This window comes from Siniperca chuatsi, linkage group LG22 (assembly GCF_020085105.1).
Source record: "Siniperca chuatsi isolate FFG_IHB_CAS linkage group LG22, ASM2008510v1, whole genome shotgun sequence".
NCBI classification, from domain to species: Eukaryota; Metazoa; Chordata; class Actinopteri; order Centrarchiformes; family Sinipercidae; genus Siniperca; species Siniperca chuatsi.
This window is the reverse complement of record NC_058063.1, coordinates 16601119-16613425: the sequence shown is the minus strand read 5'-3', so window position 1 is coordinate 16613425 and position 12307 is coordinate 16601119. Positions and strand designations below refer to the sequence as shown.

Here is a 12307-nt window from a genome sequence, read left to right as displayed (position 1 = left end):
AGGTTTCTCACCTGCTGGGTCTCGATGGTTCCCTGAATGATCTCTAGACTGACACCATCTCCTGGAGCTCCAGCAGTCACTCCTTTTTCTGTGTCATCTTGGGCAACATCCAACTGGAATCCCAAATCACTTGGTGCACCGTTTCTGGTTTGTGTCACTTGGAGAAGTCTGTCACATGCTTCCTGCATGGCCCTCACCACCTCTCCTCTGTTATCAATCAGGATTATTCTGCTCAGACTTCGCCCTCCCTGACTGCCAAACTCTTTAACAGCAGCTACAATAGCCTCAGAGCACACAGTGACAGGAACACCAAACATGCCTGAACTGATACAGGGCATGGCTATAGACTGGAACTCCATGATTTCTGCTAAATTCAGAGCAGAATGGACAGTTTTTTTGAGTAAGATCCTTTCTCTGCCACCTGCTTCTCCACCAACAGCATGCAGCAGTTTCTTGCAGTTTAAGTTCCCCCCTGTGGTCACTACCACTTCACCTTTAGGGACTTTCCCAATATACTTTACTAAGTCACTGCTTTCACTCTGTACTTCAGGACCGCCTGCTTTACTCAGGGCAGCAGCAACACCTCCACAGTGGTCCAGATCTTCATTGGCAGCGTTCACCAGGGCATCAGCATCCTGTTTGGTGATGTCACCCTGACACACCAGCACCTGGAGCCCGTCACGAAGGCTGTAGCTAGCCACTGTTGTGTTTACTTCACATAAACTTAAAGATGCCAAATTCTGTGCAACCCTGCTTTGCACGCTAGACTGGTCCAAAATAAACTGTAAGACAGCTTCACTCAGCTCTTCAACCTCTTTCGTGTGGCCCAGTAAGCACACTGCGCTGTCTGAGCCAAACACGACCTGAGCCCTATGTTGCCCTTGGTTCATCTCATTTGTCTTGGACTTCAGCTTTTCCCGAAGCTCAGATGGCACAGCAGAGCAGTTAGGCACATCAATCTTGACTTCCTTGAATTTTTCTTGCAGTTTTTTCTCTGTGTCATCCAGTTTATCAGCAGAGAGAGTGAAGAAACGTAGCTCTGTGTCTCGTAACTCTACTTCCACTTTGTTACCAACCCCTAAAAAGTCACTTAGCACCCCGGACCTCCCGTATGCCTTCCTTAGAAAGGCCAAAAATGTGGGCTCCTATCAGAAACTGTCCTTTCTAACACCAAATTCTCCTTATCAGAGATCCAATCTCCAGCCTTAAGAATCTCCTCCACAGTGCCTTCCAAAACTAACTGACCTGCATCTCCCTGCGTGACCTTCACTCCTGGAAAATCTCGTCGCAAACTGTGCTCAATCTCTTTCCAGAGGAGGCGGAGCTTGGCCTTGCCCAGTTGACGAATGCTGGTTTGCTTCTCACTTAAACCTGACCTGTCCTCTACATCCATCAACCTGGCGTTCACCTGAGCTCTTTCCCCAACCACAACAGCCATCCCAAGCTCGCTGTACACTTTCACCTCATCTGTGGTCTGATCAGAGCTGCAGGACTGAAGCAAAGCTGTAACTTTGGGAAGGAACACCTCATAGTGGCACAGGTAGCCATCAAATATTTTGCCTACCTTGACTTTCCAATTTCTAGCTTCATCTACAGCACCAGGTTGAGCTAAACTCCTGACTAAAACCCTCCCCTCCTCTGGGTAAAGCTGGGCAGAGCAGGCCACAGAGGCAAGTTCTTTCTCTAGTTCTTTCCCAGCCTTGGGACATTCCTTTAGGTAACGAAGGAGGTAAGTATCAAGTTGTAGTTCATATTTTTCACAACTTGGTGGAGGAGTTGAGGCAGGAATGGCCTGTGCGCGCTGTGTTAAAAAAAGAGATATCCAAATAATGACAACAACAGTTTACTTGCCTCAGTTTTTTGCAAAATGCAAAGAAACAGTTGAATTGTCAGAAGAAAGCCCTTGCTATCATATAATGATCATATATATTAATGTAGAGTGTTTATGATGCAGTATCCAGCATCAATGAAATGAGGAAATGTAAATGTATATTTTAAATACACTACCTTGACTGAATGACAGACATTTTGTGCTAACCTGAGCTGCAGTGGAGGTGGTGATGGGAGAGGGGGTGCGAGGTTCCAGGCTGCCTCGGACAGTGATCACCAGACCATCCACAACATGCTCAGATCTCTGAAGCACTGCCTGCTGATCTAAGACAGAAACAGTGACATTAGTTATTGTGAATTTCAAATAATTAGATGAGACTCTCTTTCTTTCTTTTTCTTTCACTTGTTGTTAGAAAATAAGGAAGGGCAGATGATAAAACCTAATGTAGGGCAACATTAGGTTTTTTTTAATCCTCTGTCTTTCCTTATTTTTTACTTCTCATTCTCCTCCCTCTATTTATGCCAGTGGGCTAAACTGAACAATATTGCTGTTTGTGCCCAGAGTGTAAACCTCTCTCTCATACAGTGTGCACCAGTACGCTTCCTCAAGCATTGCACTACTGTATACTTTTACTTAAGTATTTCAATTTGATTCTACTTTACATTTTTACTTCACTACATTTCAGAGGGAAATATTGTACTTTTCACTCCACTACATTTATCTGACAGCTGAAGTTACTAGTTACTTTACAGATTAAGCTTTTACAAACAAAACATATTATTAATTTATAAAACATGATACTGTGCTATAAATTAAACTACCCAAGAGTAGATAAAGTAGCTAAATGGTGCTGCATCTCTACAAACTGTAACATTGAATGCAGCTTAGTGTTAAAGCATCAGTAATTATATATATATATATGGATAGCTCAATTGCTAAGACTTTCACACGGGGGACCCAGGAAGCAGAGCAGTTCGGCTGGAAACTGAACAGTACTGGAAAAGTATATGGGAGAGGAAGACATCACACAACAACGATGCACAGTGGCTGGTGGCTCTGAGAGAGGAATCGAGAATCTAGTCACCATCACAGCGCCAGACATCCAAGAAAGAGTCTCAGGTATGAAAAACTGGACACCACTGACAGGATCCACACCTACTGGCTAAAGAAGCTCACTGCACTCCACGAGCGCCTAGCAGCACAAATGAACCAGCTACAATCCTGATCCTGAAGGATCCCGCAAAGGGTACAGTCCCATCCAACTATCGGCCAATAACCGTCTCTCCACAACATGGAAGCTCATGTCAGGCATCATCGCGGCTAAGATAAGTGGACACATGGATCAATACATGAGCAAAGCACAGAAGGGCATTGGCAAAGGAACCAGAGGAGCCAAACACCAACTCCTGGCTGACAGAACAGTCACCCAAGACTGCAGAACCTGATACACCAACCTGTGCACTGCCTGGATTGATTACAAGAAAGCATATGACGCACACATGGATCACTGAATGCTTGGAGATGTACAACATCAACAGGACTCTAAGAGGCTTCATTGCAAACTCTAGGCTGTGGAAAACCACCCTTGAGGCCAATGGCAAGCCACTTGAACAAGTATCCATCAAATGTGGCATATACCAAGGAGATGCTCTGTCCCCACTGCTGTTCTGCATAGGTGTGAACCCCCTCAGCCAAATAATCAGCAAGACTGGCTATGGATACCGACTCAGGAATGGGGCCACCATCAGTCACCTCCTCTACATGGATGACATCAAGCTATACGCTAAGAGCGAAGCGGGACATCGACTCACTGATCCACACCACCAGGATCTACAGCTCTGACATTGGGATGTCATTCGGGCTTGAGAAGTGCAGTCGAATTATGACAAAGAAAGGGAAGATAGTCCACACAGAAGGGTCTCACTCCCAGAAGGAACAATAGCAGACATTGAGGATGGTTACAAGTACCTTGGAATACCACAGGCAAATGGCAACCTCGAAGAGGCAACAAGGAAGACGGCAACGGCCAAATACCTCCAACGAGTAAGGCAAGTCCTAAGAAGTCAGCTCAATGGCAAGAACAAAGCCCAGGCAATAAACAGCTACGCCCTGCCAGTGATCAGATACCCTGCAGGAATAATAAGATGGCCAAAGGAGGAGATACAGACCACAGACGTTAAGACGCGAAAGCTCCTCACCATGCATGGAGGGTTCCATCCCAAATCCAGCACCCTGAGACTGTACGCTAGCCGTAAGGAAGGCGGTCGTGGACTAGTGAGTGTGAGAGCCACTATCCAGGATGAAACTTCCAAGATCCACAAGTACATCCAAGATAAGGCCCCAACAGATGACGTGCTCAGTGAATGTCTCAGGCAATGGGGAACAGAGGAAGACGTGCTGGAGGAAGGACCATCATGGGAGGACAAACCCCTACATGGGATGTACCACGGAACATAACTGAAGTGGCTGATATCAAGAAGTCCTACCAATGGCTAGAGCGGGCTGGATTGAAGGACAGCACAGAGGCACTCATCATGGCTGCACAGGAGCAGGCCCTGAGCACCAGAGCAATAGAGGCCCAGATCTACCACACCAGACAAGACCCAAGGTGTAGGCTGTGCAAAGAGGCCCCTGAGACAATCCAGCACATAACTGCAGGGTGTAAGATGCTGGCAGGAAAAGCATACATGGAGCGCCATAACCAAGTAGCTGGCATAGTGTACAGGAACATCTGCACTGAGTATGGACTGGAAACCCCGAGGTCAAAGTGGGAAACACCCCCAAAGGTGGTAGAGAATGACCGAGCCAAGATCCTGTGGGACTTCCAGATCCAGACTGACAGAATGGTAATGGCGAACCAGCCTGACATCGTGGTGGTTGACAAACAACAGAGGAAAGCCGTTGTGGTTGATGTGGCGATACCAAGCGATGGCAACATCAGGAAAAAGGAACATGAGAAACTAGAGAAGTACCAAGGGCTAAGAGAAGAGCTGGAGAAGGCCTGGAAGGTGAAGGCAACAGTGGTGCCCGTGGTCATTGGAGCACTCGGGGCAGTGACCCCAAACTGGAGGAGTGGCTACAGCAGATCCCTGGAAGAACACCAGACATCTCGGTCCAGAAGAGCGCAGTACTGGGAACAGCAAAAATACTGCGCAGAACCCTCAAGCTCCCAGGCCTCTGGTAGAGGACCCGAGCTCGAAGGATGAGACCACCCGCGGGGGGTGAAGGACAAAGTTTTATATATATATAAGACCAGAGTCTTTGCAATAAAATTAGGTTCTCATAGTATTAAAAGTAAAAGTTAAAAGACTAAAATATGAAAAGAAAACATGGGGTGCTGTAGGTACTATCAAGCATTGGAACTATATGAGAAAGCTCTAAAATTTAAACTTTTAAATGTCCTTGAACATTATTCCTTTCAAACTATCAGGCCCTGATGCCTTGTTTGGCTGCAGCAGCTCCTAAATGGGGGGACAAACTGGAAGCCTGCTGCATATAGTGTCACATTCAGAGCTATCATGTGTTATGCCAAACCTGCTATAAAAAACACTGATCTCATTGACTGAAGATGGGTTATTAATAGCATTATACTTATTTCTCTTCTACCTAACTTTTATATTCCAGTTTGCCTTTCCTTATTTCCTTAATTCTCTCCTTTTTTCAAGAACTATCACCCCTAAAATGCTGCTGTCTTGTGACAGTATGTACAACACTACATTCAACAAAACTTTACTGATGGTCAACAACCATTAACCTAAACAATACTAGCCTAATACTATTACTAATAACAATGACACAGCCGTGCAGAGAATTAAACATTATTTAACATGCATGGTGTGACAAATATGGCAAATAACTAGATCTTTGTTTTCAAGATGTCCACCTCTTTTAGTCCCCAATATCCATCTGGGACAAACAAGAGACTTAGGTGATGAAAACAAGCTGGAACATTGTCCAGACGTTTTGTGAAGTATTATTGAAAAATGTCTTCTCTTCTCAAAAGAATAATGTGTCAAAATGAGCAAATATTTCAGTCCATATGATCTTTCTTTTACATTGAAGTAAATGTATTCATTAAAAAAATGTCCTGGTGTGTCAAGACAAATCTTTATGGAACCACACCTGGCTGCTTGAGTTGTGACGAGTGCTATAGGTGTGTCCTTGCAGCTGGGCAGTAACCCTATTCAATGAGCCCATGTGTATTCATGTGTGATGAGGTTAGTCCCCATAGTTTCCTTACAGTGAGACCATTTTTGGAAACTTGACCTCACTGTATAAAATGACCTATTGTGACCTCTAGGATAATCACAGCCTCATGGAACTTTACAACCACAAACTAGAGAACTAGGGCACTCAAATGATGTATGGCTTCCCTAGGTATATTGTACAGTGACCGACAAGGGCAAACGCACTTAACAAAACGCATGCAAATAGACCCATTTATTTACATCACCGAGGGTTGCGTAAATAATAGAAACACCTCTCAGTATCACACAGTACAGCTCAACAGCACCACAAACTACTGCCTCCACACTGACCATACAGTTGAATCAACACCTGTTCATGAAGGTAGGACTTATTACAGGACTGTATTAGTTTTAGGTGTAAACAGGCAACTGAGGGTATCTCAGCACAGGGAGGGTGAGTAAACTGAGAAAGGAAGAGCAGATGTCACGCTCCTGTGTTGGCAAGCATGCACCCTGCTACGGTTTCAGACACTGTTCTTCACCATGCAGCATCAGAGCAACACAGTATATCTCCATTAGCTGCAGGAGTGCTGGGCTGTAGCTGACTGTGACCCTGACAAAGACACTGGCTGTGTCCAAAACCATTCACTATCCATGTGCATACTCCACTATACAGTGTGTCTCCAGTTTGTACTGTCGTCGGAATGTCTAGTAGAAATTATTGTATCCTATTTAATAGAGTAATTATCTCACAATACAAAGTAGCATAAATAATAGTAAGGACTGACCAGAGTTGTGTCTGAAATTATTGTTTTGCCATCTGAGACACTATGTAGTTCCTTATAGACAACAGGGTGAATTATTTCAGGATTTCAGACACCAACAAACTGCTAAATACACTAAGATACAAAAGATGAACTTATTAAATTTGGTGTGCAAATAATACACGTTAGACTGTTTAGACTCATCTGCTTAGAAATGTTCTGCCAAGAGACAAATTACAATCAGAAACAATGGGCTGTGAGTAAGTATGTATGTATTTATTTCTTCTAAATAATCAAAATGACTCAAAACATACTCTTCTGCATATAAATACGCCAATGTGGTGGATAATGTAAATAAGTGGAAATAAACATGTATTAGATGTCCACTCTTCAAAACCAAACAGTCATAGTCTGGAAAAAGTAACATAGTGGACTAAATAAACTAAAACAAACAGAACTGTGGCAAAGCTAATATGGTTTGAAGTAACGGACAACAAACTGTTTCCTGACAGGAAGTGTCACCATTTCTGAGCAGCCTTTTTATGCAAAGAGGTATTCCAGTCGGCAATCCAAATGGAACAAATGAAAGCAATCGGCCATAATAACTAAGAGCCATAACTCTCAATAAAAGCCTTTAAAAAGAATATATATTTCTAACTGTTTTAAATTAAAACAAACCTTCAAAATCCAAACCATTGAACAAGACATGTTTTTAAACACCTCTCTACCCTTTTAACTTAACTGGTTTAATTGTTTAGCAATTAGGAAACTACTTAAGAGCTTTTGAAGGTTGTTACTAAGTTGCAGCAGTGCAATATTTTTGAAGTTATATTTCATATATAAATTGTGATCTAAATAGTAGCCAGTGTTTTTCGCAACATTTCTTGTTAGCGCTGACAAGCTACAGAGAACATTGGCACAAAACTCTGCAACAAAAGAAAACACTGATAATGTTTGAAGTGAGTCAGCAGGACCTTAGAATTTGGGTGACGCAAGATTCAACGTTTGTTTTACCATTTTCACTCCTCTCATCTATCATATGGTATCCAGTTATACTGAAGGGCCAATTACAGCCTGATCAACAGTGGCACACATTAACCACCTCAACATACATTTTATTACCATAACTTGATCAGTTCTGCATAAGATCCACTAGTTGACATATCATCATCACCCTTCAGTCCAAGGCCAGGATAGAGAGGCTGGGTGAAGGTGGCGTGTGCTTTGTGGAGCAGAGTCATTGTGTCAGAGATGCTATAAAAGGACAGAGTACCTGCCTTATAATCCAGGAACACTCCGTTCCTGGAGGATTGAAGGCCTGACACTGTTGTGCTTCCGTTGTTGTGTTGGAAAGAGTAACCATTTGGGGAGCACTCTAAACTCCACGACTTGTTATTCTTTCCAGAGTCATGTGACGATGATCTGCTGATGTCTTTGTATGACACTGCCACTGACCAAGTACAACCACTGCCACTCACCTCCCAGTAACGACGCTCTGACAAACCCTCTCTGCACAACACCTGCCTGACATTCATAAACCTGTCTGAGTGAGCAGAATAATATTTCTTATTGGCTTCACTCGTCACCCGCTGGTATCGATGTGAAAGGGACAAGCATCTGTGGACTGAGTTCTCCTCCAGTGTTAGAGGACAGCAATCTGACAGAAAAACAAAGCAGGAAAAATATATATATAATTAACATCAAACTTTTGCTATTCAGTTCATTATTAATGCACTGGCATATTGTGGAACTGCAGAGAATTAAATGTTTTACTCACAGCGTAAAAACTCTTTCCTGGTCATTGGCACAGGTGGCAGCACAACATCTATAGTAGACACTAACAAAAAAAAATCCTAAACACCACTGGACTTGAAGTCTGGATTTTTTTTTATTTTTATCATCAGGTACCTGTGGCAGAGATCCTGGGCCCTGTGTCCTGCAGGAGGCTCTCTATGTCACCTTTGGGCAATGCATTCAGCTGTGCTTTGTTGCCGAGTTTTGCATGTTTAAACTTCTACATTTACAGACGGTGAGTACTTTGGCTGTACAGTACTGAATCTTCAGTCATGTGGAACTGACATAACTTAAGAATTATACAAAGTGATAGAAATACTAAAAATGAAAAACAGAAAAACAAAGATTTTTCTTTTAAAATAACATTCTCTGTGGAAAAGGTTGAGCAAGTTCAGATTTTTGTTGTTGATACAATTGGGTTTATGAGCACACCTTGCCAGATATCAAAACCTGGACAAGACTTCTTCTATAGTCAGTGGGGAATACAGACACAGGATCAAATACTGAATGTCCACATCTTGAAATCCTTCAGCGCCTGGACCAGCTCATCCAGCTCCTTTTCTCTCTCCTGGACTTTCTTATGACAATTAGCTGTTTCTGAAAAAAAATAGTTGGTGCTACAGCAAATGACTCATTGTGAACAGTTTTATTAATAAAGTTATTTAGTTTTCTATTATTGCAAATCACATCTGATCTACTGAGTACAACTGGTAATAAAGATTGGACTAAAATTCTAAAGTAACAAACATGTCAATGTGTTTGACTGTAGACCTGTTTATTTTAACAGTCTACAGTTTCACGTTCACTAGTTCTGCTGTTTCTACCTGTTCTTCAGCCCTCTCTGCTGCAGCTGACACTGTACGGTGGCTTTTATGCTCATCTATAATGCACAGATAGCAGATACACTTCTTGTCTGTCTGGCAGTAGACCTCCATCAGCTTGTTGTGCTTCGTACACATCTTTTCCTGTAGGGGGATTGTAGCCGAGACCAGCTAGTGCTTCTTCAACACAGGAACACTGTAGTGAGGCTCGAGGTGAGCTGGACAGTAAGATGCCAAACACGTCAGGCAAGACGTCGTGGCTTTGTTTCGTTTCCCACAGCAGAAATCACAGGCGACATCTGCCGGGCCGGCACAGGCCACAGCAGCAGGGGGAGCAGCCTGCTGGGTGCTTGACTTCTTCAGATTCTCAACAAGCTAAAGGATGATAGGAAGTTAGAAATTAGCTCTCTTCAGAAAGCACATACCATAGCCTGAGCATACTGGATTTTTGAGGCTGATACTAATAGATATTTGAATTAAATAACAGATTACCAGTTTTTAAAAAAAACATTTTGACAGATAAACATTTTGTTTCTTTAAAGAATTGTGACCAAGATATGTACTGAGAAGAACATTTTATAGTTATAAATAAACTAGTCAGTGCTCTCTGTTGGACAAACTGCAGTATGTAATGGCAATAGATTTTAAATTACCTCCCACAAATCTTGTATTTGTGTTGTTATGATAAAAAATGAGTACACATTTTTAATCTGCATCAACATATAAATGTGAAAGTTTCTTCTCCCTGCACTGAGGGCAGCTGTACGTTCCCTTCTCCTCTCTCCGGTCCCAGCATCCCAAAACAAGGAGCTGACTCCCTGCTTGAACCAGATCCTATTATAACTGACATCACCTGTGTGCTCAGAGAAACTGAGTTAAAGGGGCAGACACCAATTTCACACATCAAGATCAGTTGACCAGTCCTGGTTTGTGCTAATTAGCCTGTAAACAATTGTATAATGTCCTCTGTGGCTCTGAAGGGATATTTCAAAGTCTGAGAAAATAACCCTGATGACATCACTATCATCAGGGTTATCTTGAATTAGGCTTGGGACTACAAATATTTTAAAGTAAGCCTGTGATACAAACTGGGGTCATGTAGTTTGAATCGGTATTTCAGTGTCATGCCGATTTTAACATTTCCACAATATTTATTTCGATTCAATTCAATGCAGCTTGATTCATCCCTGCAAGGGCAAAGGCTTTGAGATTCATGTATTTTATTTATTGTGAAGTTGTACAAAAGCAACAAAAAAAACAACAACTATGAACTAATGGTGGGTAATTCCCTCAAGCAAAGTCTGTAGCATTGCAAACCTAAGAAAGTGTGCATAAAAAGCTCAAAAAGTCCACGAAGGAGCCCACAAGTTCTGCACAATTATCAAGAAAATATGTTAATGTCTTTCAAGTCTATGAAGTTGGACACTATTTAGGCCAGTTATTAAGGGAACATCTAGGAAAATTCAGAAACTTGTAACAAAGGTTTAGGAAAATTCTGCTAAATATTTCAAGGCTTGTACATTTGATTAAAAACTTTATTTTATACACAATTTCATTAATATAGGATGAGTCAAACTTTCTCCTACATGCTGGACAAATGGCTAAAACCATTTAAACTCCTGAGCTAAATCAGTGAAAACACCAATGTTGATCCTTAAACTGTGAAAGCGAAGCTGGGGACTGCTAAATTAAATAATAACTTTGTGATTCAGGTACAGTGTATCCACAACAAAATGTTCTTTGTCATCAAATACCCAACAAACATCCAAGTTTTCAGATGCAGCTTTAACTGAGACACCCTATCCATACATATCAGCACTGTAACTTGACCTCTGACCTCCCTGTGTAACCAGAAAAGGTCTTACATTACAAAATCACCCATAACTACATCCATTGAATGATAAATCTCAATTCAAGGTCCCATAAATACTAGCATTGCTACTGCTTTTGATGCTTCTCCTCTTTATATTACCAATATATAAAGATTGCAGGAGCCCACTGTTCTTATATTAGAATGATTATTACATAATTTACAAGTATTTTACAAATGAGTATCCCTCCACCTTTTTCAGGTAACTGCCCCAAACATTCTGCCCTTTAAAGCTGCACTAATCTTTTTTTTTTTTTTTTTTGTATTTACAATGGATCCACTATGCATTTTGTGAAAGTTGTCAAACCCACATAGAATTTTCACCTGTCCTACAGTTCCCTTCCACTCTATGGAGCCTTTTTAACCTCTTTCAGCTCATTGTTTTGGTTTTTTGGCCAGCAAACTCTTATCAACCTTGTTTCTACACTCATCGGGCAGCTGTTGTTTTCTGCAAAAATCTCTGTAGTCCACTACTTGCTCAACATCGAACGGCAGACAGACAAAGTTAGCGACTAGCTGGTGAACACAGTGGAGCATTTAGCACCAACAGAGCAGATCTTTCCCTCCAGAGTTGGTGGAGACAAAAAGGAGAGTGAATATTTTCCAGGTTGCCAGAAACACAACTCTAAATAAATGCTAATGTTGCTCTGTGTCTGCTAGATGTGTAAATAGGTAACTATAACATAACAACTTTAAAGCTAGGGTAGGTAATGTATTTGTCTTTACATCCCAACAGCAATCAATAAATCAAATGTTCTGCGGGAAAAAAGAAAAAATATCTGGTATCCGTGTGTCGCAGGCCTGTAATAAGCCCATCCAATCATTGCTAATGGATACTTTCAAAATCTAGCTGTCTCTTGCTAGTTTCTCCAACGTTACCTACCCTAGCTTTAAACGATGATAATATGTGAACGATGTTTTAAGTTTGTTCAGCTGCCCTCAAGCAGTCAATGCTAAGCAAAGCTTTAAACCTGCATTCATTGATTTTTATTTTTTGGCCACTTTTTGCCACAGGAGCAGCAGAAACAATCTGTGAACAC

General features: G+C 41.9%; 1 protein-coding gene and 1 long non-coding RNA gene across 2 annotated transcripts in view; both read right to left on the bottom strand.

Moving 5' to 3' along the window:
• LOC122870690 overlaps positions 1-12307 on the bottom strand; it is a 42583-nt gene that overhangs the window by 20227 nt on the left and 10049 nt on the right. The window contains 5 exon segments of the mRNA XM_044185053.1: positions 12-1145; positions 1265-1801; positions 2039-2154; positions 9676-9772; positions 11235-11238. Of these exon segments, the coding sequence (XP_044040988.1) occupies positions 12-1145; positions 1265-1801; positions 2039-2154; positions 9676-9772; positions 11235-11238 (1888 nt within the window).
• Positions 9207-11959, bottom strand: LOC122870593. The gene is made up of 2 exons (XR_006376629.1): positions 10051-11959; positions 9207-9772 (listed from the first exon to the last, which is right to left on the bottom strand). It is a non-coding gene; the product is annotated as an uncharacterized LOC122870593 (long non-coding RNA).